Below are 27,001 nucleotides of genomic sequence, written 5' to 3' on the forward strand. Positions count from 1 at the left end.
GCATCTCCGCTCAATAAACCCTTTTTACATCTTTCTGCACTCAGGGTTCACACCAGCTGACCCATCGCAGGGCTCACATGTGGGCAGCTCTAAGCCATGGGATGTTCCCAGTGACCAGCCAGAACCCTCCAGTGTGAGGACAGGAGTCCCTGCGAGGACGCACACCTTAGAGCAGCCATGGACACAAACAAACAAGAAGGTAAAGCATCCTCTAATTTCACTTCTTGATAGTATGAAAGAGAGATAGGAAGAAAGCTGCCTTTGTATGACTATCCCCATGAGAGCACCTCTCAGCAACTGCGAGTAAACTCTCCCTTCTCTTAGTTTCACAGAAATATTTGGGGCTTGAAGTTTCTCCATCTTATTTTAAAAACACCTCCCTCTTCCCCTCTGAAAAATAATCCCATGGCTTAGGTAAAGTGCCAGATTGGAAGTCATTGCTCTCTCTTACCTTGGGATGAACAGAGACCTCCAGCTGTTGAAAGCTACATCTCACTGCAGTGAGGATCTGCTTTTCTCCCCCACATGCTTTGTTGCATGGGGTTTTTGTTCATGTGAGTGCCACAAGAAAGATTTCTCTGCCAGTCCTGGCTTCACAAGCACCAAGATGTAACTATGCCACACTGCCTGTACACAACCAGACCTGCTACTGTCAGCAGCATTTCTGGAAAGTGCGGTTATTGGCTTAAGATGTTCTTCTTGCAGAGGAATGTGGGCCTGGTGGTACTTGCTTTTCACCCCAAACCGCTTGTAGGACTGTGCTCTGCCTTGCCACCTGAGAAGTGATTGTGTTCATATGCTGAGGAATTCATACGATGAAGAGCAGAAGGGGCAGCCTTCAGGAGTGCCCGTAACTGTCAGCTCAAGAGAGTGAGCCTGAACTATCTCTCTTTCCTCTAAAAGATGTTGGTGTTGCCATGGCATAGGTAATGGAAGAGTTAATTCCTCTATTATTGTTATTCTAATTTGACTAAATTAGGTCTATGTACCTAGGCCCCTACGCTACAGTATAGTCTGAAAAGGAAATTATCTCAAGGATTTTTTCCAATTAATTGGTATGCCCCCATGGGCGGCAGATACTGCAGAAACTGGGAGATAACCATGAAGCCCTTTGCTTCCCATAGTGCAAGGGAGCAACACACTGTTCCAGCTCCTGGCAACAACTTTGCAAAGATGACCTGGGTATGTGTGGCTACATGCAACTTTCAGAGAGTACTTCTGCTCACATCCATGGCAAAGGTGGGAGGTAAAAGCACAGAGACAGAAATCCTCTCCATTCTTATGGCCTTTTCCAGTAGCGCTTCCCCACTTTGAGTGTGCCTGAGGACACAGACTGATCCATCTCCAAACCCAAATGAAAGATCACTAGAGACTTCTGCAGGGCTGGCTCAAGCCTTCTGTGTTATATATTAGCTTGAAAAAGGCCCAAACAAAATGAGAGAAGTGAGTGACCATGGCCCTTCCTCATTGTGCCACACTTCTACTTGTCACCTCCAATTCTTCACAAAGCTCAGCATCCAATATATCCAATACTTTGAAAAAACAACATTTCCCTGTCCTGTCCCTGATTCGTACTGTGCTGTTAATCAATACATATATCCTCTTGCTCTATTCTGATCAGTCATTACTCCCCTCCACAGTAAGCATTACCACTTACACCAGAGCAGACACACTGCCTGGGATTTCAGGATTCAACTTGAGAAATCCAAAGAAAGTTTCATCATTCATCAGGCCACAAAACTGATTTCTAGTGCATAGGGTTGAATTAAAAAAAAGCCCAGAAAACAGACCCTGAAGAACCAGACTATACAATAAAAACAACCTGTCGTTTAGAAGATGAACCTTGGCACCTGGTGAGGGCTGGCTGGTGATTTCTGACCCCAGATTGCTGGCAGTTTTGGTGATGGCTACTTTTCCCAGTCAGTCTGCTGTCCTGTTTTCCGCAGAGGAAACCTTGGAGGATATTCCCTGCAGGGTCAGTATCTGACCCTACAACAGAAACCCACAGCTGTGAGACACAGGGAGTAAGTGGCACATGGGTAGAAAGGGACACGTGGCCTCTCGTCCTCTGCCTCCCACTTCTGTGATTCACTGGGGAATTTGCTTACATTCCTTTGAATCAGGACAAATCCTAGAGACCAGAACAGGGCCAATGTGTAGGTGCCCTTGGCAGTAGCCGATATTCCCCCTCAGGGGCAAAGTAATCAGAACATAACTGTGCCTTGTACAGCTCTGACTTCTAGGCTTCAGCTTTAGTATTTAATGTACTTCCTAACTGTTTAGAGCCCTCCCCACATACATTTCAAGCCTCTGCAAGATCAAATTTCTCTGGTCCTGAAGGCACAGGTAGATAAATGACTGAGCACCTGCAGCCAGCACAGGAAGAGGGATCCTGGCTGCCCCCAGAACTGGGTATGGGGTCACTGGCCATACTGGTGACTGACAGCAGAGGGAGATTAAGCAAATTCTAGGAGGCAAGAGAAAACTCACCCTGGGAATTTATGTTGTCAACAGGAGGCAATGCAGACGAGGAACTGGGTGGGACGGTGTTTTCTGGGAGGTGGAGGCCAGCCTGACATAGGGAATAAAATTTGAATTGATGGCAAACAGACTGCAATTCCCTCCAAGTGTCATGGCATCACAACCAGCAGTAACTTCTGGTGGATAACTGAAGGGCTTATGCACAGAAAAGACAATGTTAGAAAAGGAAATAATAAACATATACTTTTTCAATAAAAACCAACAAATGCCTAGAGGTTGTGTCTCTGGGGTGCCCAAATACTTTTGTGAAACAGATACAACTCCTTCATGAGCTAAGTCTCTTTCAGAAATGTTAAGCCTCATTCCATTAAACAAAATCAGCTGGAAATCACAATGCCACAAGAAAGCAGGAATTTGAAACTAATGGTAAAGATATATTTATATATATTTGTCTGGTATTAGAAAAGACACCACTACTGCTCAGAATGTGTTGTGACAAAATATAACTCAACTCTCACCCCTTCACATGGACCAGCTCTGGACTGAAAGAGGGCAGCAAATGAGGTGAATTTAACATCTGGTTTAGTTGAGCCGTTCCCATTTTACAACTGCAGTTTATTTTACAAACTATACAGTGTTCACACCTCCTACAGTGAGACTTGAGTCCTTTAAAACTGATTTATACCTCAAGAGGGACTTTCAACATCTCTGTTCCAGTTATTTATAGCAACTATAATAAGTCATTTTAATTGACTGAAGTTCTTTATTCCCACAGGAGAGACTGAAAGTGTGCCTGTGAGTACCCCTGCAACACAGATTTCCCAGGTAAAGATGAGCAAAATGCCCTAAATAACTCATAAGATTTTAAAGATTTACTAATGGATAAGTAGTAGTTAAAGCTAAATTAAGTGGAAGGAAAAATGTAGGCACTAATGAGGAACATGGCATCTAAAATACACATACTGCATGAATGTATGTCACACATATCATATCTTGGGCCTGATTTTAAGAGACACTTCAGTAAAATTTCTCTGCTCACAACTGGTTAACTGTGCCTAGACAGGCGATTTGTGTGCTCAGCTAATTAACTGACTGGCATCATTAGCATGAATTAGAGAATGTCTGTTCACTGAGCTGGAGGCAGATTTCATGGCTGAGTTCTGATGAACTTTCACCAAACTCATGGAACCATCCCAGGAGCAAGGATGCATTGATTGCACAAGGAAGGGGATGTCAGGGGGGTCTTCCCTAGCAGAAAGGAAATCTCTGGGGGGGCTCTGAGTGATTGCAGCAACCTCATGGCTCCTTGGACCATGGGGTGCTATTGCCTATTAGACCAGGTCAGCTGGGCAGACCAGAACATCAAGTCTTGCTGCATGGCTCCCCAGGCTTGGAAACACCATGTTTGAGTCCACGTGGGCTCAAGGTGATCAGGACTTCCAGAGCTTTGTAGTCTCTTTAAGTTGACGTTCTTGCTGCTATTAGCCATTGTGGATGTGATGAGACTGTCTGTATCATGACTCAGGGAGCATCCTTCCTGTAAGATGCAGTTTCAGTGCTTCCACAGTGATGTTTTCTAGGCATTTCCAGTCTGCAGGAAACACAGTGGAGTTCTGAACACTTTAAACCTTGATGCAGTTCAATCTGGAACTGTATCTAACAGATAAACATTTCCCTGAACTGGAAACCCTGTCTACCACTAGCCTTGTCACCATCGTCACAAACTAAATACCCATAACTGCTTGTAAGAGCACCATGGCAAGCAGTTGCAGAGTTATGGGATGCCTCTTGCCATAACAGAAAAGGTACTGCTTTCCATAAACAAATTGGTGCTTGTTTTTTTTTGCATTCAGATGGCTCCAAGCCAGAGCTGTGACTGGGCTGTTGAAAGGCCTGGCACAGTAAGTCTAGCATGTATGAAGAGCCTGTGCATTGCAGGTCAAGTATGCTTCCTAAATAATCATTTAAATTAAAGTTAATAGCTGGCTGTCCCCTTCTGCTTCTGCAAGGGCCCTATGGACACTGCAGTGACCAAAAAAGGACTGCACAGCTTGAAATGAGCTGAAATGTGCAGGAGCTTGCAGACTCCTTTAGATATACCCTTCCCTTCTGTCCTTACCCAACTGCTTGCTGTTTATTTCCACCATCCTTACCTATGTAAATGTAAATAGTGAATATTCTCTTAGAGCCAGGCTGTAAATCAGCACAGCTCAGTTAACTTCACACTGTGAGGCATTACAAGCCTTCCTAATGATTGGCTGTAGTTGTGCTGCCTTTACTAGCAATGCTGACAGTCTTCAGCTCAAGGACACTAAGAACAGGAGAAGTGCTAGTGTAAAATGCTGTAGCAGCTGCCAAGGACTCTTTGGAGAAACAGTCCTGGACAGCCTGTCTGATAATGAGGGATATGTGTGAGCACAGCTACTCATGGAAGTCCTTGCTTCCATGTGGACACTCTCTGTAGCAGCCAAGGCAGTAAACGCAGCTCACCAAGATTTATCATCTGCTTTACAAAGCTCTTCTCTGTTTTGCATCCCAGGTCATTCAATCCATAAACCATTTTCATCTGATCAAGATGATCTTTCTCAGGCTGCCTCAAAGTGTGAGCAAGATTTCATGCAGCAGGGCTGGTCACCTTCTTTAGCAAACAGGTCAAACTGCTGGCACCTGCCAAGGGAGGATGGGAAGTCTTTGCAGTTCCGCTGCTGCTTCTGCTCCTGAATGCAGCATCTGTTCATTCCGCACTTTTGGGCTAGCACAGCAGGTGAGACAGGACTAGAGGCTCAGCAAAGATTCTGCAGACAATATAGATCTATAGATCCACTCTAAAAAAGTAAAATCAAAACCATGCTGAGAAATGGTTCTTGTTCATCCTCTGATCCCACTCTTCTCAGCCTGCCCAGCCCCATTACTTCCTCATGGTCATAGTTTCCTCCCTCCACATTGGTAAATGCTTGCTCCACTAACCAGGGGCACTTCTACAGAGAATTCATATTGCCACTGGGTTGTAGGTCAAATGATAGTCATAAGGGACTGTTGCACGCTGTCCTCTTGAGTCATGCAAAGACAGGAAAAGAATCCTTTATTTCCACATGCAGGGCCACTCACAGAGCACAGCGCGATTATTGGATCTTGCTAGAGATTTTACTTGCAGTTTTTTCACGTACAGCTGAAAAACTTCAGGTAGGCTGATAAAATGGGAGTTGTAGCCCCCACAAGATAACCTGCTACAGATGCATAGCACTGGAGCCCACACTGCACTGCTTTGCCAGGTTTAAGGGCCAGACTCAGAGGGCAAGCTTGGGCTGAAGTTTCTTTCTCATACTAAATTATTTAGATGCCTGAGTGCTTTTTTTTGGAACAGACCCTTCTCAGTTCTTGGACAGGTTGTAAGGATGTGCTGTGACCACGCAGACTGATTTGTCCTCTAAGCATTAGGTAGTTCAAATTAACTTGCTAAAATGTGTTCCTCTTCAGCTTCACTTATTCTTACGAATAGGTGAGCAAGGTAACACATTACAGTTGAACTCTTGCCAAGTTTCCATCCAGGCATAAAATTTGGGTTTTTCTGTTTGTTTGTTTTTATATATATTGCACTGTAGAACCTTTAGAAACCCTGAATCAGCTTAACTTTCCAAGGGTTCACAAAACACTTAATGGTCTCTCATCTAGATGATTGTGCTTGCAGAATAAAACATAAACACGAGCTGATGCTTCACAGGCTTCCATTTGTTGTAACAGCCCATGGGATTTAAAGGATGGGTTCCTACCATTAGAAAAGAGCTCAGACTAAAATGCAGTGCCTAAGCACAATTATGCACTTGGCAAGAGTTCAAGAATAATGTGTTGCTCCTATGCCATTCCACTTAAGTTTGGATGAAGCTTGTATCCAATGCTGCAAGGTTGTTTGTGCTTCTTTATGCTCCAAGCGCTGTGGGCAGCAGAGGGAGTTCCCAGGGTTTCAGCACTTCATGCAAGCTCTGGCAAGATGTGGCTGATGTGCTGCTGCTTTCATCCATCCAATGACAAAGTGAAATGTGAACATAAGATGCATTTCTGTATCTGAAATAGCCATAGCCAGCTGCATGGGGCCAAGAAAGCATGTACCAGGCAGGACAGACACACAGAGCACTGTCCTGCAGGATATACAAAGAAACCAAGCTAGCAGAGTGACTAGAAAAGCAGAGTCTCAACAACAGTGAGCTGCAAAATAAAAATTGACTGTCTGCTCTTAGATCTATTTGCTGAAATGCACGATATAATTTGGTCCAGTCACTAGTCCAAGTCTCTCTTTTGGCTACCTGAACTTTTGTTTCAGTACACAGAATTCTACATAGAGGTCTCTGTTTGGCTGACTCTGCTGATGCCTAGCAGTTTTTGACTCTGAAGTTCTGTCTAGATCACCCCCTTTCTGCAAGCATCTCAGGATACAGCCAGGCTTCAGGGAAAAAAGCATTTCACTTTGATCTTATTGTGCCCAGATATATAGATACCTCCAGAGCCAGCTTCCAGAGTGCTCCACTGTTAGTTAGCATAACTTGGAGTACTGAAGCAGATCGCTAAAATGGATCTGATGAATCACATCTTTTCATTCTAAAGAAAGCATACAATGCCTAACCTCAGTGCAGGCTATAGAGAGACTCTGCTTTGGCAACATCAGCTTAATGTGTAAGGGACTGGCAAGCACCAGTGAGCAGGAACAGGAATACTAACATTTTGCACAGCTGCATTACTTTATGATCCCACACTTCTCCAGGCACGTACATTATGATGTCTGATGCCAGACCCCACTAGGTGCTGGTAAACACACAGATAGCAGAAGCAGTGTGATCTCCCCTCACAGCCATAGATCCAAGCACTGCTCACAGGGTGACATTCCTGTGACATTCCTGCATCATACGAAGGTGTTCACCATAATACACTGCAAACAGGCTGAACCAAGGGATCTTGAGCTCCAGCTGGCCTGGGGAGTCAAGAATGACTGCCTGAGGAGGGAAGATGTTCTCTGCCCTCATCTCTAGCCTCTTCCCCCCTGCCTTGTTCCAGCTCTTGTCAGTCCAGCTCCTCCTGCCCAGGCTGCTCTAGGAATGAATGGGGGTCTGTGGGGTAATCAGTGGGGTATAAGTGGGGATATCAGGCAGACATCCTCTGTAAAGACGCTGTTGGTCTTGATCAGAGGAGGATGGTGCATGCCATTGCCCTGAGGTATCGGAAGCCATCTCTGCTCCATTTACAGGACTCAAGCGCCTGAGTTCCCCGGGGTGGCTGTCCTCTTACCATCAGTGCTCCTGTTTTGGACTCAGTTTATAACCAGATGTTAGGCCGAATTTCTGTTGTAAAGGTAAAAAACACTGGTATTGAAGCGCCTTGGGCCGCGACCTCACTGTGGGCTTTGTGCAGGCAGAATGAGTGCCTTGCTCACAGCAGTGGGGGCAGAACTGACAGCCCAAGCTACCCCCAGAGAGGGCGTCCCTGCTTGGCCTTCCACAAGCTGCCTGCCTCCCCTCACTGCCCACCTCCAAATCTGCCTTGTCTGCTCGCTGTGCCAGCCTGGCTCACCCTGCTCTGTCTCCTGCTTCGCCCAGCTGTCAACCGGCTGCCTCCAGCTTAGATCACGAGGTCTTCCAGCAGTGCTAGGGCCTCTAGAGAAAGAAAACAGGGATTGTGGGCACAGTGTCTATGCTAGGGAAATACCCCCAGTTCCCTTCCCTCTAAGAATTAGAGAGCTGTCTCCTTCCCTGGAAAGGGCCTGCTGACAAAGAACAAAGCTTCTTCACAGTCCTCTGAGTAAGGTGTTAGGTCTGACCAGGGAGAGCACCAGCCCCATCAGCATATGCGGGAGGAGGCTTTGCTCAAAAATGGCTGTATTTTTGATCACTCAGCTGCTTCTGGCATTGATAACCTGGCTGCTATTATTGCAAAGTGCTTGGCATGTTTCAGGCTGTCCACTCCTTCTGGAGACTGACAGGCTGCAAACCTGCCAGGGAGCCTGGAAAAACTCTGGGTCCAAAAAGGGGCACATTGATTGCCCAACACAAACATCTCCTACCACGTACTGCGGCTGCAGCAGGAACCAAACCTCCCCCCATGCCTCCCAGCCATGAAAGGAGAAAGAGAACAGCACCTTACAGGAGGGGATGCACCTAGCCTTCATGCCAGACTGAACCAGGGGTGACTCTTGGGGACACAACCACCTTCTTCTAGGATGAGAGGCTGTACCACCATGTTTGTGGTTCCTCTAGTTGCAGGCATTAGCCTCTGAGTTGAAGGCGGGTTTCACAGAAGCGATGCAGGAGCTGTCACGAATCCAGCATGGCGAGTACGCCTTGGAGGAGAAGGTCAAGAGCTGCCGCTGTGCCATGGAAGAGAAAGTGGCTGAGATGAAGAACTCCCTCAATACCTTCAAGGTAGGAGTGTGACTGACAGGGGGCTGCATATGTGCCCCATTATCTTGGGTGGCAAGGAGCTCTCACCTGCTTCCATCAATCCTTCTTGTGAGCTGGTAATCATTTCAGATGTATCTGGTGCAGCACCTTCGGCTCTGTGTCTCCTTCCAGACTTGGAGCTCCAAATCCAATGTAACCTGTGCCCTGGTCTATACAGCCTTCTCCAGGAGCAAAAGAGACTCTTACTCTGGGCTGCACATGCAACATGCATACAGCATGCTCACAGGCAGCCAGCCACTGTGCCATAGCTCTGCCTGGGCCAGGTCTCCTGCACTTCCTGCAGAAACCAAAGCTGCTGGGGACCAGGGAATTAATACGTAATGCCAAAGCTTTTGAAGTTGTTCATTCCCACACGGCTGGGAGGAAGTGCTGCCTGGTTTGATGTGGCCCATGAGGATTAGAAACAAAGGACTGGGGAAGAGAGCCTAGCAAGAGGGCTCGATGCGCACTTTAAACCAGCCAGCTTCTCCATGCAGAAACTGGACAACTGCCTGCGAGGAGGCAGGCTGAGGAACTGTTTTATTGTTTTAATGGTAAATTTTCCCCATGGGGTTTTGCTGAGTCAATAATATCTTGTGAAGTTAAACAGGGCTGGAAAAGCCCATCTGTCCCCGTGATGGGGAAAGATGGACAGCACCAGGCTAAAGGGGCTCTATGTGCCCAGCTGAACAAAAGTGCGAGGGCATGTAGCAGAGGTTTCAAAGCAGACAGGGTTATCCAAGATGTTGTTATAGGGGGAAAAATGGTTTTAAAATCCAGATAGAAGGAGTTAGTCAAGCAACAGGAGGTGCAAAAGCTGATCTTCCTCTGCCTCATGCCTATGCTGACTGTCTAAGTATTGAACTCCCAGTGAAGTCACTTCCTTGCTCAGGGAAATCCCTCTTTCAGTTTACAAGAAACAATTTAAATCTTGATGAAACTTGCAAGAACTTCATGCATAAAGATAACTCTATGTACATATAAAGCTTGGCTGAAACTGCCCGAGGGAGGATGCTGGCAGTGAGACACACACATGAGGTTAGAGCAGGCCTCCTTTCCTTCAAAAACCAGGCTAAAAAGGCAGCTTTGAGGCCCTATTTCAACTAGTAGTGGTTGAAGCCCTACATCTTTACCTTCTACCAGTGTCGTAATAACCCCATATACACATATGATCTTGCAAAGGAAAATCACAGAGACACCCTCCTGAAGCACCTCTAGTCCACACCAGCCAGCATTCAAAGCTGTGCTCTGTAAGACTGATGGGCACAGTTGGAACGCTTGTGCTTTTGTTTGTTTCTCAGGAGGAACTCAGTGATGCGAAGTCAATGATCGAAGAAATCAGTGCCAAGCAGGAGGAAATGCAACAGAAAATTGAGCAGCTGCAGCAGGAGAAGCGGCGTGAATCACGGAAAGTGAAAGCTAAGTAAGAGCCTGAGCTCCAGGACTCTGGAAGTGCTAATGAGTGGTGGTGTCCATTTTGTTTATTTCTAACAGTTCAATCTCTTAATCTTTTCCTGGCTGGACATATGTATAAACTTCTGTAATTACTGGAAGCTGCAGCCCTCAGTTTCCTCCTGGCTCTTAGACACTTCTACCACAGAGCAAATACAGCAGACACACACCAAGATAGCCCCAGCAGCCCTTAGGAAAATCAAGTCCTGGTGAAACAGTTTGATCTGGTAGGGATTTATTAGGGCAGGAATCGAAAGTCAGGGGCCTTCACTGTTAAAAGCTATTGGTAAGCTACCTCTATCCAGACAACAGCACTACAGTTTTCCTTCCCTTCTCCTGCTGTCAAGTGCACAGGACTCTGTGTGATCCTGGTAGTGCAGTCACGTATTGCTTTCCTGTCTCCAATCTTTTCTTCTTCAAGCAAGGATACAGCAGCATATCTGAACACTACTGTTACTGTGAATAGGCAGACTGCTCATCCACCTTGGCCGTGATTAGCCTCTCTTGATGATGGATGTACAGCTGCCTTGATGCAAATACTTTGCAAATCTAGGCTAGCCCCTTAGCTAATTAAGCCATTTAATTAGATGAAATATGCTCTGCAAAAGAACAGAAATAACCTTCTCCTACAGTCAGTGAAATTACTTCCATAATATTGTTCATGGACTGAATGCATCAAAACCAACTCCTTTCCTCATCTTTGCAGGAGCTATACTTTTTCTGACTGTGCTTGTACTTATACTGTTGTCAGCCACAAATGTAGCATAGCTTCTCCTGTAGCATTCATGTTTTCTAGCTGTCTCATTCTTTGTGTTTGTACAGAAGAGCACAGAAGGATGATCACAGCTCACAAACAGTGCCTACACCTCTCCAGGGCAGCCCATTTCGATCCATAAACCTCCCAGAACCTGTACTGATCAATGAAGATTTTACAAGTCTTTTACACAACGTGACTTATGAAAAAGGTAGGAAAGAGAATAGGTAAGTGCAGTGCCTTTCTTAGGAAAAAAGTCCAAAAAAGATCACTAGATTAAGAGGGCACTGAGTTTTGCTCAGGTACCAACAGCAGAAAGAGAATGGAGCTGCTCCCTGTAGCAGCATGGCTCCCAGGTCTGTGCACACAAATTCACATTGTGTCTCGAGAACTCAAGCATGGCTTTAACACTGGCCTGGATTCAGGAGATGCTGCTCTGTGTAAGTTGCCCCAAAAACCATTCCTCACTTACTCCAAGGAAAAGGGAACTAGACTGGATCTTATCCCCTGTAACGCTCGTGGCATACACTCAAGTGAATGGAAGCCCTGATGGAAATACAACTTGTCAAGCTGTTTTCATGCCAGGGAGCAGGGCACAGACGGGAGGATAGCAGGGATTGGGCTGTCAGAGAACACCTAGTGTCATTAGGGGAACACTTGCGGTTGATTAGGGTGGTAGGAGCTGGAACATACACTACTAGGGGCAACACTGCTCTCTGCTAGCTATGAAAGCTGCTGACCCACAGGATTAAGGTTATACCTTGCTCCAGGAAAACAATGCCAACTGCTAAATGCTTGTGAAGTCTGAAATCAAAAACAGGCGATGGCCCAGTGCCTTTTTTTCCTATAACTAACTCGGAGGGGCTGGGGGAGGAGTCTAAGCTTGTCTTTCACCCTCCTGCTCTACACACAAGGAAGGCACCAAAACCATACATATTTAAAATGTTAACAAAGGCACAGAGTCTGGAAGAAAACTGTGTACTGTCTTTTTCTCTGTTCAGCTCATCTTCTGCCCTTCCTTGAGCCTTCTCCCTTAAATTCCTCACTGCCCCTCTTTCTTTCCAGTCATCTCACCCCTCCATCCACTCTTCAATAAGCTCTTTATCACCCTCAAATAGCAGCTGTGTCTCTGTGTCAGGTATCAGTCCTTTTGTTCTGCCTGCTGGGTGTCATCTACCAAAGGGCACTTCCTGAGCAAGCTAGGACTACTCAGGCTCCAAGGTCAGGCAGCAATGAGCACAACAGAAACCCCATGTTAGCCTGCCTAGAGGTGCTACTGACACAAAGATCACAAGAAAAGCCACGGCAAAACAGAGCAGCTTTTTCTCCCATGGAGGAACTAATAGGGATATTCCCACTTCAAAAATGTGAATGGCTAGAGGCTCTAACCACACTAACTGGGTTTGGAAGGAGGAAGCCTGCTCTACAACTATCTTCTCTCATGTTTTCCTTTGCTTTTCAACAGTGTCTGACACCAGGATCATGCCGATAGGAGAAGGAAGCGTGAAAGTCATAGGAGGTCCAGGTAGGAATAAACTGAACTGCTGAAAAACAATGATTCAGTGACAACACTTACTTTACTTCACTCAATAAATGTTTTGAGGGATGCATTTCTCAGGAACAACTTTCACACATTGCTATGCATCTCTATTTTCATATTTGTAGTTGAGATGTCAGGGTAAATATATATCCCTGAAGCACCAAATAACTGGTGGAAATGCAAAGCATTGATGTTCAGCAGGAAAAGCCTTTCTGATGCTGCTATCTTTGCAGGCTGTAAGTGCCTTTGCAGAAAGGAAGAGTAGAGGTTTACTGATATGACAAAGAATAATTGGAGAGCCATTCTTCCACTTGGGAAGAGATGGCCTTTGCGGTGACTACACACTAGCAGATCTGTTGAAACAATTATTTACTCATCAGTTTCCAAACAGACTTCTTCTAGAGATGCCTGAATAGTAGCAGAGAAATTTCTCCAGCAAAAACAAAAACGAGTAATAACTTAGTGACAAGCTTAATAAGGACATGGTCCTGGCCAGCAAAAGGACACATGAGAACAACTGCCAGGTACCTGCACTGTTCACTTGAAGCATTTGCTGTTCGGATAGCTCTTTTCCTTGAATCCACTTGAAGGAAAGAGAGAACAAACATTACAGAATGGTTCACTGCAATCCAAATTCAAAAGATTGTCGTTAAAGCAATTTCAGACCAATGGCACTGATGTACCCTCTCCTGTATGTTCTCTGTGATTTAATAGCCTCAGACTACCAGTCCTGCTGCTGCTTGCATGATCACTAATGAAAACTTTAAGAGCTATGACAATGTACACCCATTAAGAGGGACATTTAAATCTTAATTACAATGATACTTTTTTTCTTCCCACAATACCTCTCAGTCAACCTGTTGTATTACCAAGTCCTTAAATGTCCCAAAACCATAGAGTGCAATACACTAGGAACATGTATCTTATTTGGGCAGAAAATAAATCCTGGAAGAATTCAAACCTTGTTCTGCAGAAGGGCTCACCAGCTGCACTTCCATTTTTTGTCATAAATGAATTCCAAATGACTCCACCACTGCTGAAGCACTGAAAATGCTTCAGATTCCTATTCCTTTAGATGGATAACAATGCAGGTTTACCTACAGCTAGAGCATAACGAGCTAATGTCAGCTAAGATGTCACACTCCATGCAGCTGTTTGTCATTGCAGGAGCAGCCATAGAGACAGAGGACAGCCTCAAGCCTTCGCTGACAGCAGATGGTCAGACAAAGGTGCACCTGCAATCAACAGTGTGGAAGCAGCCCAAAGACACCAAGGACTGGGGAGATGAATACATTTCCAAAGAGCAACCAGAAAGAGGGAAAGACGTGGGCCAAAGCAGATACAGCTCAGCAGACAACATTATATGTGAACCCTCTTTGGCTGGTAAGGACAGAGGGGCTCAGAGCTGCACTCACACCTGGCACGAGCTGCTAATCACCTTTTACAGACGGAGACACATAAGGCAGTTTTCCCTGGTTGGAAGAAATGCCTCAGGGTCTCCTGTCTCCACGACTCCTGTTTTTTCCACTTGCTGGTTAGTGCTATCAGAAAATACACAAACATGCTCTGCACTCAAGACACTCATGCCCCCTTCCAAGACTTGCCAGGTTCAGAATAATATTATGTGGGTAAAAAATGTTCTGTGGGAAACTGGATCTGATTCCCTGGCATGAGTTGTTTTGCTTTTGATGACTTGCTTTTTTTCCCCCCAAAATCTTGGGGGGAAACTAGAACTTACAGGGCAGAACACATTTGCTTTGGAGCTTTCTTAGTAAGCAATGTGACTCCAATCATCCCTGGAGCACACTGTAGCATGAGGCTACAACTTGGTATTTGGGGTAAAGCTAACACAAACACAGGACGTTGATCTTCTCTGCAGCAGTTTCTCTTCATGATTTAATGCCAGATCCCCAGGGGAAATGCACTCCAACATGAGGGAGGCTGTCCTTGAAGTCATCATTTCCTTACTTTTTTAAACTTAAACATTATTTTCTGGAAGCCAAAAGGCAGAACATCGCTTTGGAGCTGTTGGAGTCAGAGAGGAAGTATGTCATCAACCTTTCCCTTATCCTGAAGATCAAGGCAACGTTGCAAGGGCCAGATGTGAAAAGGAGCACCAAAGAGAGAAGGTACTTCCATTTAGTGTGCTCTCTCTTTTGGGGAATTTTCCTCAGTCTGTTCTTTCTGGTTCACCCTCTCTCCCGCTTTTCTTTTATCCACACAGAGATCTTTAAACACTTAAAGGTCATTTCTTGTTAAAAAACTGGAGGCACTGAAAGGTTTTTGCTGTGATTAAAGACTTTCCTGCCCGTCCTTACATCCCAAACCCTTCTATAACCACTTCAGTCTTCTGGGTCCTATCAGTCTCCTTTTCCTCCTTCCCATTTGTCCTGCCTGAGTGGGAACAAAGCTTGTATACGTACTGCTTCTCCCAGTCTACAGCTTCAGTTCTAAAGGTTAATGTAGGTAATAAGCCCCTTGCCAGTAGCTGCCATCCATCAAGTATCAGTATGTATAGACAACTCGCATGTATTTACAAGGATATACGAAATCTGTGGGACTGACCTAGCTTAGCAGTTCAAAACAGTTTTTTTGCTACGTTATTTCCCGTGAGGAGATAGTTCTTATAGTTGTCCCCATTCCTCAGTTTTAGCCAGGGTGTTCCTAGCCCTGAGCACATTTGTGATGTCAACTGTATGGTAGCTCTCTTTTTCTTCTCTTTTCACCATCCCTAGGAGTCATTTGACCAAAGTCCACTGTGGAACACGTAGTTGATGTGGACTCAGTTAAGCAGTTTCATGACAGATAATACAAACTGTAATGTGACAGTTTCAAGTTTGTTTTTACTTTTACTCTTTTTTTCCCTGGGAACTTCTCATCTGGGAGAACAGTTTAGTATGTGACATCATTCTGATTATGGATGAGATCAGGACAAAATAACAGAAAGGAAGAAGGACATTTTGACCAATATTGCATCAAAGGGCTTGACAAATGATGCAGTGTACAAATCTGGGAAGCATTCCTCCAAGCACCCTATGGGATGGCTCACAATCACAGTCCTGCTCCATTAGCCACAGAAGTCTGGGCTTTTCAGTTCTGCAAATTCCAGCCAGTTACACAGTGTATTGGAGAGCCAGCCTAAGAAACCTTCAAAACACCCAATAATAGTCTATTGGAGAGGGTACCTGTATGTACGTAGCAGCCTGCTACAGCCCTGTACAAAACAAGGCTTCCTGGTGCAGGCGTGTAAAGGCCCATGAATGCAAACTTCAGCAGTGCATGCTTAAGGCTGAGCTTGTGCTCTGTAATCAGACTGATATTGTCTCCTTTCAGTTTCTTCCCCAATTCTTTGCGGTACCTGGTCCAGCAGCATGTCGATTTACTTCACGCTCTCCAGGAGCGAGTCCTGAGTTGGCCACGCCAAGGAATTCTAGGTGACATCTTCCTGAAGTTAACAAATGATGAGGTATGTTATAAAACCTCTGGACTCTTCTGTTGTGATGCATGACAATGTGCTGATGGCCCATCAGTGATCAAAGACAGAAGAGCAGCAGAAGGGTAGTACTGTGAAGCTGCAGCTACAACAATGCCTTTCTGCCACTCTCTTTTAAATGCAGCCCCAGTACATGGTAGCCCCCTCTGGTTGCAGCTCCTCTTGGTCAGGATATCCACATGCCAGACCCACTTGGAGCTCCACAGGGCCACAGCACAGTGCAATGATGGTAACACGTTGATAAAGATGAACAATAATATATAATATTAATGCATGAATCCCAGACCTGGCTAGAGAAGCCACATGTGAGCCTTGACAGCTTAGGTGTCTGTATTCACAGTGGAGGTGTGAAAAGAGCCTACATTTTTCATACAGTCCTCTCCTTCAATATATTTTGCTTGGTTTTGATAAGCAGGTAGGCAGGTCTCGTTCTGTATTGGTTTCTAGCTCCCAGTAAAACAGCCCTGTCACTGTTGCGTTACAATGTCTATTTCTCCAGAGGCAAAGCCTCTCCTTTTCAAGGTGAAGGGTCTGCCCAAACCACAGCAAGACCTCTCCTAGAAAGATGTGTAAAAACTGCTCTGATCTTTATGAATTTTAAGACTCATAAGAAAAGCTTCTTCCTCACAAGCCTCTCTACATCTCCTGCCTGCTCTGGTGTTTTACACACTGTGCTCAACAGCTAATCCATCTTACTAAATAAGCCTCTCTTATGAAGTCCAGAGCCCTGAAGCTTTGCACAGTTAGTAGCTCTGCTGCAGTCATGAGCTCCCAGAAGTGACAGAGGGGAATCAACAGTTTATTGTGCTGGCTGTCTCTGTGACAAATATTTCTTTTGAGTTTCTTTGTTCTTTTTGTTGTTTTTATTTTTCCCTTGTTTATAAGAACAATTTTCTGGACTACTACGTTGCTTACCTGAGGGACCTGCCAGAATGCATCTCCCTGATCCACGTGGTGATCTTGAAGGAGGTAAACTTCCTTCCTGCTTCACACATACATAATGGTAACATGCATGCTTGGCTCTCTTCCTGCTGTGCTTTCCCAAGAAAGGACTTTCCTGCCAATCCAGTTGTTCTGTCACTCAATGTCAGTTTCCTGAATGTTTCCATGGCTGACAGGCACCTACAGAAAGCAGCTTTTACACAGTAACTGCTGCTTGTAATGGAAACCGTATTTCCACTGAGACACAGCACCTCAGATCAAACCATGCACACGCTATCCAGATCTGCTCTGTCTGAACAGAATGTCCCTGATGGAGGAATTGTCCAAACAGGGACACCAAGTCTGAGGCTGTAAGTGCTGAAGTGCTCCTTGAGGGAGAAAACACCCTGAACTGCTCAGTGTTAGACATCTGGTCTCTCACATTATTAATTCTTTAAACGAGGGAAGTTAAAAATCAATAAAGGTAGTTTTAAAGTGCAGGAAGTAAACCACTGTAATTTCCTTCCAAGACATCCTAAGAAGTCAATCCCATTTTGTTCAGTTCTGTTTGGGACTTCGTTGTGAACAGCAGTGTCTACCTAGGCCTTCCACGCAAACTGACTAGCATGCTTCAGATACACACCCCTACTTAATTATGCTGAGTGTCTCCCGCAAATAATCCTCTGCTATTGCTTGTGGAAGAGCGAAGATCACTGCATCATCACAAGCAACCACCACTTGGCTGCTGTGCTTCTGTGAACTGCTATAACCACTTATGGTAAAGCACTTGTCAATGCTCAGAACTATCTGAAAGCAGATGTTTCATGGATGAAAGAGACTCTGAAGGTGCTTTCTCTATTTCAGGTAGAAGAAGAAATCAAATCCGATCTCTACATTCTGTTCTTCCATATAGTCCAGCGAATCCCTGAATACCTAATTCATCTACAGGTAGGGTCCCAGGATGGAAACTGCCGTGTTTAACCCTTATAACAACACATGACTTAACTCAGAACTGGGACATGGGCCTGTGCATTTACAGGGCTTCTGGCTAACTCAACAGGCTCTGTAAAGGAAAAAAAAAACCAACCACCACCACCAAAAATGAAAATAAAAGCCAGCTGACAGTGCCTGATTTTCATTTCATACCTGAAGCTTTTTTCTGTTTGCTATTTTTGCCATTTGACCTGACAGAACCAACCCTTTCCCTGGGAAGTCAAAAGTTTTTTGTAATTAACTCTAGTAAGAGAGCTAGGCACTTTGCTGAGCTGTCCACATGCATTTTAGCTTTTGACAACTAAGGCTAGGAGTTTTCTTATGCAGAGCTTGCTTAAGAACACAGTTTTGCTTCACAGGAGGATAATCTGAACTGTACTGAAATATTTCAAAGAAGGCAAATGTCACAGAGCCCTATAAAAACCAAGAGATTGGTTTATTTCTCCAATACTAAACTCAACCAGTGAATCACCCCCATCTCCCACGATTGTATTTATGGTGGTCACTCATGTATTTGCACTGTAACAGTAGATTGCAGGCCCTGTCCAAGTCTTTCAGAAACTGGTGCTGCCTAGAAAAACTCCCACAGCACATAGGGCAGTGTCATGTGTTCTCCACAGCGTCAATTCACAGCCCCAAAGAGCACCTTTTCCCCAGTAAGGGCAAGGATGTCCTTCAAACTGCCTACTCTCCTCTGTGCCCCAGAACGTCCTGAAGTTCACGGAGCAAGAGCATCCCGATTATTACCTGCTGCTGGTGTGTGTGCAGCGTCTCCGGGTCTTCATCTCACACTACAGCCTCCTCTTCCAGTGCAATGAAGATCTGCTTATACAGAAGAGGAAAAAACTGAAGAAGTAAGCACAACATCAGCTCATTCTCTCAATTACAAGGGAAGGGGAGGTGTGAGGCCAGCCCAGTAGTATGGGGCTTTTGTCCTAGACCAACAGGTACATTACCCCCTTGAAATAAAATAAACCCTGTGCATATGAATGCTGGAAAAAACCCACTACTGCCATTTGTCCTTCAAATTGAGGTCAGACTTGCTGTGAGCCTTTCCACCTAACTCAGTTAAATGAAACAGTTTAATCCTTCTATAGCAGCCAACATGCATTATAGTATTGCCATTGCTTTAGGGAACAAAAAGTTGGCCCCCAGTAGAATACATGGAAATTTAGCTGCCTCAGCAAGTCAGGGTACTGGTGAACGCCCAGCCCATGTCCTGAAGCCCATTACAAGCTAAGCAAAAGATTGAGAGAGTAGTGCTCTCTGTTTTTACTGGGGGAGGGAAAAAAAAATCCATAATTGTTGGGAAGGGGCTGTTTTTAAGGGAGACATTAAGAACGGGACAGGAAGCAGAACCCCTTGCTGACCGGGACAGACAAGGTAGAATAGATCCTTCCTCTGGGTGGGAAGAGGTGCATGGGAATATTAAGGACCCTTCCAGCCCTGTTTTCTTTGATCTTACTTGCTCGTGCTCATTCCCTGCCTTATTTCTTAGCACGACGATGGATTTCTCCTCCCTCAGGTCGTCCCTGGTGAAGCTGTACAAAGGTCTCACTTCCCAGTGCACAAGCCAAGAGGTTTCTCCAACACCCAGCACAGCCTCTATCCGTGACAGCGGGATTCACTCCGAAGAGGCAATGCAGTCATTCCAACCAGCACCTTCCTCTGGCACGACCACCCCGTAAGCCATATTGTCCTAGCAGAAGGCTTTCAAAGCAGGCTGAAAACTCTTTCCTCACCCATACACTATGCTAGTGACACTCTCTAGCAGACTGTCATTTCCAACACTGCTCCCTGTGTACATGTAGAGATGAAGGGCTGGCTATCTCCTTCCTGCTATCCACTGCCATGCCTTACTAGTAGGCAGTGTTTCAGAACTCTACCCACAGTTGCCAGTGCTCTTGCTAGCTGTCTGGCTAGCTGGGGAGGACATGTATTTGGTAAGGACGGCATCAATGTGCAAAGCTGCACTTTGTGTTATTCACTGCTGTCAACATCACAAAAGCTAGGGAACATGACCAAGGACTCTGACAAGTAAAAAAGATGTCTTTTTATACAATGGAACCCACTATCACAAGACACAAGTCCATGTAGGTTCAGAAAGTTACAATAATAATTATAAGAACCCTGTATTCTTTGGCCATTGAGAGTTGCCAGCAGAGATGATGAATGCTAGCACACTAAGACTTGACTATTTCTTATGTAAGCAATTTGTGGCTGCTGTGCTTTCTTATGTTATTTGACATTAACAAGAGTTTGGCTCTATCTTTCTCAGTGCCCCTCAAGTAGTAGTGTTGTTAGATCAAGCTTTAGCCTCCTTTTCCCCAGACTACCCAAACCAATCTTCCTCTTGCCCAAAGTCACTCCAGGCTCTTGCCTTGGGAACCTCAGCTGACACCTCCCCACCTTCCCTAATGAATCTCAAACCAGGAATCCAAGATAGGCCAGGTGGGACCTCATCAGCACTGAGCGGAGGTGGGGAAAAAACAGCTCCCCAGATGTTGCCGGACAGCTCTGGACAAGGTCCGCGTCCTGTGATGCAAACTCCATAAGAGCTATCCAAGTATTCTCAAAACACTCCTGGGGACAGAGTTCCACCACAAGAGAGGAATCTTAAACACCTAAAAAGAAAGTCAGACCACAGGAAAATAAAACATAGCCCCATTCCAAAAAAAGGGGAAGGAGAGTAAAAATTGAGAATGAGGATGAACAGGACAAAGAGACACACCAGTTGGTATTTCCTTTTTTTTTATACATTTTTTTTATGGTTTAAATTAAAATATAAGTGAAAGTCCTTAGACAAGCAACCCTGTCTGTGGAAGCTTGTTCCTGCTAACCTAGCTAGGTGATTTTTAGCAGCAGCAGCAATGTTACTCTTCTCCAACATATTAAAACAATTTGGGGTCATAAAACCAAGAGAACTGGGTGGGAGTAAGGTGGGGAGAGATGTCTCTGTAGTCCACCAGTATTCCACTTTCTTCTGTTTTTTTTGTGTTTTTTTCTTATTTTAAGGCATTTGTTGCCTCAGATGAAGAAACCTCAGCCTACTGTCCTGGAGAACATCCAGGCTGTAAAGCCCCCTGACTGGGAAATGGAAAGCAGAAAACACGAGAGGCCAGAGAACATCCTTGCATCCTCTCAGCTCACTGAGCAGGAACTCAAGGCTCTGACAGCTCCTTTACAATCCATCCCTGAAATGGAGTATGAAGCACCACCTGCCGATGCGGTGGGAAACCCAGAGAGAGCTATCAGGACCTCTGTGGAGCTGCTGCAGGATGCGAGGAACTTTGCACCAAGCTATGAAGAGTTTGATTACCCTGGGGAAGTCTTCACCATGCCAGGTCCCTATGAAGATGATACTTTCCAAAATCTTGCTCTCTTTGAGAATTGCTCCCCAGCCTCCTCAGAATCCAGCTTAGACATTTGTTTCCTTAGGCCTGTTAACTTCACATCAGAACCAGAGAGGACAGATCATGCCTTACAGCCACTGCCTAAGAGCAGTACTCCTGTGAGCAGCAGCACTTACAAGCGTGAGATGTTCCACAGCAAAGGCAAGCAGCTGAGCAGGTCTCTGAAGGAGCTGCCGAGGAGCGCTGAGGGTGTGAGCTCCAGACTCTACAGCACACGGAGCAGCAGTGGGAGCCGGCTGCAGCAGAAGCAGGAGAGGAATGTCCAGCCTCACATGATCTCAGCCTCATCTCGAAGCTCCCAAAGGAGCTACTTCCCCCCACAGAGAGGAGCGGGTGAAAAACCAAGCTTTTTGGAAGTAAGGAGGCTTAAATAGGAGGAGGAAAAAAAAAAAAAAAGGCACATGGTTGTGCAGAAGCAGCAAGATAAAGATCTGAGAATCAGTTAGGGCAGAACTTGCCAAACTAGCTTCCAAGTTCACACATTCAAAGCCCTCATTTGCATGTATGTACCCAAGGGAGGGAACAGGACACAGGACAGCTGCTTTTCAAACACATCTTCCCCAGGGACAAACATGGGCTTGAGGCGCTCAGCTGGCTGAGTGACAGTGAGAACACTCTTGAGAGGAGCTAGCCTCTCATGCATCTCTAGCTGTCACTGAGCTTCCCCCATGAGCGAATGTTCTACCTCATCAGGGTCATTAAGAGTGAGCAAAGCTGTTCAAAATGAATTCTAGAGGGTGGCACCCAGTTGAAAAGGTGACTTCTAACCTGCTACAAGGAGAGCTGGGTTGAGAAAACTGATGGATTTAGTATCAGATCCTCATTTGGTACAAACCAGGATGACTCTGCTGAGCTCAACCCATTTATACATCTAAGGATCTGGTCCATTGGTTTTGTTGCACCTGTGTTTGTTGGTGAACCAGTAAGTCTGTGGAAAATCAGACAGGGCCCAGCGACCATGTCCCTGTCCCTCAGACAGCCACTGACATAGCAGGCAGCGCTCCAGCTCTTCAGGGACATCAGATACAGCAGGAATGTCTCTGTAGCTTGCAGTGCCTGCTCAGTCAGCTTTGGGCTTGTGCAGTCAGGGAAGAAAACCCCGAATGGACATCCAGGCCCCATGACCTCCACCCTTCTTTGAGAAGGGGCTGAGAGTGCTGTGATGTGCTTAGTATACTTCCTCAGTGACACGTAGAGAAAGACCCACCTGCTCAAACAAGACAAGGCGCAGATGAGGCTGTAAATGCAGGTGATGATAGAAGGAAATTTCCAACAATCTGACTGGAAAGGCAGTAGGGAAACTTCAAAAGAGAAAAAAAAAAAAGAGTGAATGAAGGAGATGGTAGAACAGGGTGATGAGGCAAAGAAGAGCTGTGGGGACACAGCCCACTCAGAAACAACAGTCTGTGGGCTGCCTGGCACTCACGTGCACAGATCTATGCCCCACAGCAGGGTGTGGATAGGGGTCATGTTCATTCCCACAGAGCAATAGAGACCACTGTGTGGTGGTGGACAGAACTGTCCCCAGAGCAACACTGAGAGGAACTCCACTCTTTCCTGAAAGGGGAAGAGATATTTTAGAGGCGCATTTACCACAATGTGTGTGTGCTACCAAAGCTTCCTGCACCACAGATGTAAAACCAGGGAGCAGCAGAGTCAACAGAAGAGTCTTTCACATCGTATCAACTCAGAAAGCCTGCCAGTCCTGGGGTAAAGAGCTCATGAGCAAGGAGGAGTTGGGAAGAACCTACTCCTTCAACTCCTCATGCTGGCTTGCGCCCTTGCTGACAAAAGAAGGGGCTAGTAAGTCCACCTAAACCAAAATCTAGCAAGGAAGGCTCCAGTTCCCTCTAAGAGTGCTTCTCTCTCCAGTCCTCTGCCAATGCCTCAGATTCAGAGCCAGCAACAAGCTCTATGTAGAGGTACCAATGCTGCTGAGGCCCAAGTGATGCATTGTCTCCCAACCTTGCCAGCACCTCCTGACCCACCAAGTCCCTCCTAGCAGACAGAGAGAGAAAAAGAGAAGGGGACAAGGATGTGAGGTTGCAAATGCTGGTTAAATTGTCTTTTCCCTTTTAGGAGCTCCATGCAGAAGACAACACCAGGTTCTGCCAGAAGGATGACAATGAGCAAACATCCTTCAGCGACCACAACCCACGGCACGAACCCAAAGGGGGTTTCCGGAGCTCCTTCCGCAAGCTCTTCAAAAAGAAATAAGCAGCCCCAGGAAAGGCAGGCCACAGCCCAAGTGCAACAGTACTTCCCTGGGTCCCTAAGGGTGGAGACAGACAGCAAGGTCCTGAGATGTCCCCTGACTAATATAATAGGTGGAGGGGTGGGAGAGAAGACTGTCACAAATGCATCCTGCTCTTCATAGCACAGGGGAGGGCCAGGCTATGGGTTCAAGCAAAGCTCAGCCAGCAAATCCAGTAAGCAGAGGAATTTGCTAGCTTTTACTCCTGCCTGATTTAATTTTCTTCAGAGTTTTGGAAAGCTTGGGCCAAATACTTCCATGTTCTCTTCCCCCTCATCCCCCAAAACTGTTTTCTCTGCCATACATCTTCACTCTTCCAAATTCAAGCCAGGACTAATTCAGGCTCACCCACAACAGACAGGTGCCTTGGCATCCTGGCCAGAAGTCCAAAATTCTTTTCTTTCCTCCACTTCCTGAAGAAAAATGAAGATGTCTTCCAGAAGGACAGCTCACACTATCCAGCTGGTTTGAGAAGGTCTAATAAGCATCAGCTGAAGCACCTAGATTTTATTCTGCTTAATCAGCATTGTCTTTTCTTTTGGACTGAAATCCTCTTCCACCTTTTAATCAACATGCTGTTTCTCAAACCGCCTCCTACTGTACAAATCTCTGCTCTTGATGTCAGAATTGCTCAGGTCTCCACGCGGAGGACACAGGCTAAGCACAGGGCCTGCCATAAGAGAAAGACTCGTCCACACTCTACACTCACCATGGATCGACGCAGATACTGACACAGTCAACTAGCATTGTGGCTCCTGGTCTGCAGTACATCTTGAGTGCTCTTGGCCAGCTCTTTTTGACCTGACTCCACTTTACAAGCTCCAGCACAAGAAGCACCCTGCTTTGGAGCAGATCTAGAAAAAAACTGAGACACAAGGGCAGGAAAGACAATGGTGCCCCATTTTTGAAGTCACAGCATTCCTTCAGGTGCAAGGACACTCCTCCTCCCACAACAAAGCCACATGCATGTCCCACCCACATCTCAAAGGACGAACCCTTAGCAGTACTGTTCTCTGGACAAGCCTACAGATTCTGTTAAAAATATAGTAAGGAAAGGGAATCAAAGCCCTCTGGCTTACAGCTCTCCCACAGTGCTAACTGACTGCACTTTCTTTTTCCTCCTCTGCTGGAGGGATGAGGTAGCTGGAAAAAGAGTCATTTCAGCTAAAACAAAAGTAATTTCTTAGTACAATCAAAGTTTTCTCAGCATTTCAAGAAAGTGATTAAGATAAAACTTCAGGGATTAAAATGTTTCAGCCTATGTCTGCTCATTAGACTTTACTGGGGCCAAACTGCACCGAGAAATCCAATTCTCCTGAAAGGCAAGAAGATATCTTCTTGGGCTTTTTCCTTTATCTTCTGCATAAAAAAAACAAAACAAAACAACAAATCAAAACCTCCCCAGAATAGTTAAAGTTTTTAATTACAGAAAGAATTCAATCTCTTTCCCTCTCCCTCACATCTTCACTACATTATCAGTTCTTTGATCTCTCCCAGCTGAAGCGGCTCCACACTGACCAGCCACTGCATCACCAAGAGCCTCCTAGGACTTTCAGAGGTGTCAACCCAGACAGTATATGCACTAGAAAGAGATATGAAAGAAGAACCAGGTACTTGTAACTGAGCCATCAAAGCCTGTTTGTTTTGCAAAGAAATAGTTAGAACTGATGGTTATTACTTCTATAGACAGGCCTCCCTGTTTGTCCATGGAACCAGAGTTTTATCACAATGGATGGGTTTCCTTTCCCACCCTGCCCTGCCAAGATGTAGGCGAATCTATCAGGAACAGAGATGAGGAAAGGAAGAAGGAAGACAAAAGACTGGAAAGACACGAGGAGATGTATGCATAGTCTTGGTAGCTAGTAAAAAGTGCAACTGCCCATCTCCACTCAGAGCACTCAGTCACAAGCTCTGGGGACACATACAGTGCCAGTGCCAGTAAGGGGCTCTCAAAACCACTTGCCCAAGCCACGGGTGGTTGCTCAGAAGCCACTGATAAGAACTGCTACACATACCACCTAGTGTGGCTCTCCCTTTTCTGTACAGACAAAAGCAAAGCAATGAATACTTGCTGTGACACCTGACACCCCTCATCTTGGGGATGACTACACAGTGTTAGTGTTTAAAGAGATGGTGGGCTTGGAGACCATGGTAACCATGCCACGATAAGAACATCCCAAATAATTATTTGGATTTTAAATTTTAGGCCTGTAATGCACTAATGCTCTCAAGGGCTCTGATTCTTACATATTTGGGTAGCACACAATGAGATTTCTACTCTTCATAGAAGAAACTTGCTCCTCCACACTTGCCAGGCAGATGTCAGGCCAAAAAGAGGGCAAAGAGGAAAACCTGTGTTCTAAAATCTTCTGTGGAAGGAAATCCTTCCAAAGTGGCAGACCCTTGCTTGTAAAATGCATATGGATTCTAGCTTCTGTTTTAGTCATTTAAGGCATGGTCAGAATTAATGGTTATTATTTCTGATTCTGTAAGAGTTCTTACTTACAGGCCTATACTCATCATTTGAGATGTCCTGAGTATTTCCTTGTAACTGCTCAGAATCTGCAAAATGTACAGAAAACCAGTAAATAAAGCTCAGCACCACAAAAGGTGCCTCTTGCAGGATGCAACTCAACTTCACCTTTAGTACGTGCGCTCTCTATTATTTTAATTTCTTTGCCAAATAAATGTTGCTTTTAAATAATGCTGTTCTCTTTTTTGCACTGACTCAGCTGTAAGACTGTATGCATTAAAAGGAGAAACATACATTTCCTCTGGTCCCTTCCTGAGGCAGCACTACTGACAAAACTCCATTCCTTTGTGCACACAGTATCATAAGGAGATTGTTTCGATACACCTCATTTCAAGACTCTTACTCAGCACTCAGCTGTGAAGCCCTCGCTCCCTCTAAAGCTTCTGGTCAGGTCAAGATCTGATTGATCCCACTTGTTCATTCAGAGCTGACCAACATTACCTCAGTGCCACTCTTCATCTCTTTCCACTGCTTCTGTTACATACACTTGAGCCTTCACAAAAGAAATCCCACAGGCCTCCTCCACTGCCACACACACCACTGTAATTTCAACTACCACCTCAGTAAGAGATCTTAGCGTATTCCTGTAAATCACAAACATGTCACATACAAAGTTTTTTTCCAAAATTTAATTTCAATTCTGTCTGTTACCATCTGACCTTCACCACATTCTCAGCAGCTCCAAACCAATGACACCACAGACAGGGACACCTCAGTTCCTGGTGCTCACACCTCCCACCAC

The 27,001-nt window shown here is 45.5% G+C and overlaps 1 protein-coding gene across 1 annotated transcript; it reads left to right on the top strand.

Moving 5' to 3' along the window:
- On the top strand, positions 1 to 26,430 carry ARHGEF33 (Rho guanine nucleotide exchange factor 33). Its single transcript, XM_031552317.2, has 15 exons — positions 1 to 199; positions 3,257 to 3,306; positions 8,724 to 8,888; positions 10,208 to 10,329; positions 11,181 to 11,323; positions 12,578 to 12,637; positions 13,820 to 14,035; positions 14,652 to 14,781; positions 15,986 to 16,118; positions 17,031 to 17,114; positions 17,931 to 18,014; positions 18,765 to 18,913; positions 19,585 to 19,743; positions 21,075 to 21,828; positions 23,552 to 26,430. The coding sequence occupies exons 1-15, from the start codon at positions 178 to 180 to the stop codon at positions 23,687 to 23,689; spliced, it is 2,409 nt and encodes an 802-aa protein (XP_031408177.2). The 5' UTR covers positions 1 to 177; the 3' UTR covers positions 23,690 to 26,430.
- The last annotated feature ends 571 nt before the right edge of the window (positions 26,431 to 27,001 follow it).

Source organism: Meleagris gallopavo, chromosome 2, assembly GCF_905368555.1.
Source record: "Meleagris gallopavo chromosome 2, MGAL_WU_HG_1.1, whole genome shotgun sequence".
Taxonomy (NCBI): Eukaryota; Metazoa; Chordata; class Aves; order Galliformes; family Phasianidae; genus Meleagris; species Meleagris gallopavo.

What these genes read in the sequence shown, in the direction of transcription:
- ARHGEF33 (XM_031552317.2), top strand. Translation starts at nt 178, where the DNA reads ATGGACACAAACAAACAAGAAG. An exon ending in ACTCCCTCAATACCTTCAAG is followed by an intron (nt 8,889 to 10,207) that starts GTAGGAGTGTGA and finishes TTTGTTTCTCAG; the next exon opens with GAGGAACTCAGTGATGCGAA. An exon ending in TCCTCTGGCACGACCACCCC is followed by an intron (nt 19,744 to 21,074) that starts GTAAGCCATATT and finishes TCTTATTTTAAG; the next exon opens with GCATTTGTTGCCTCAGATGA.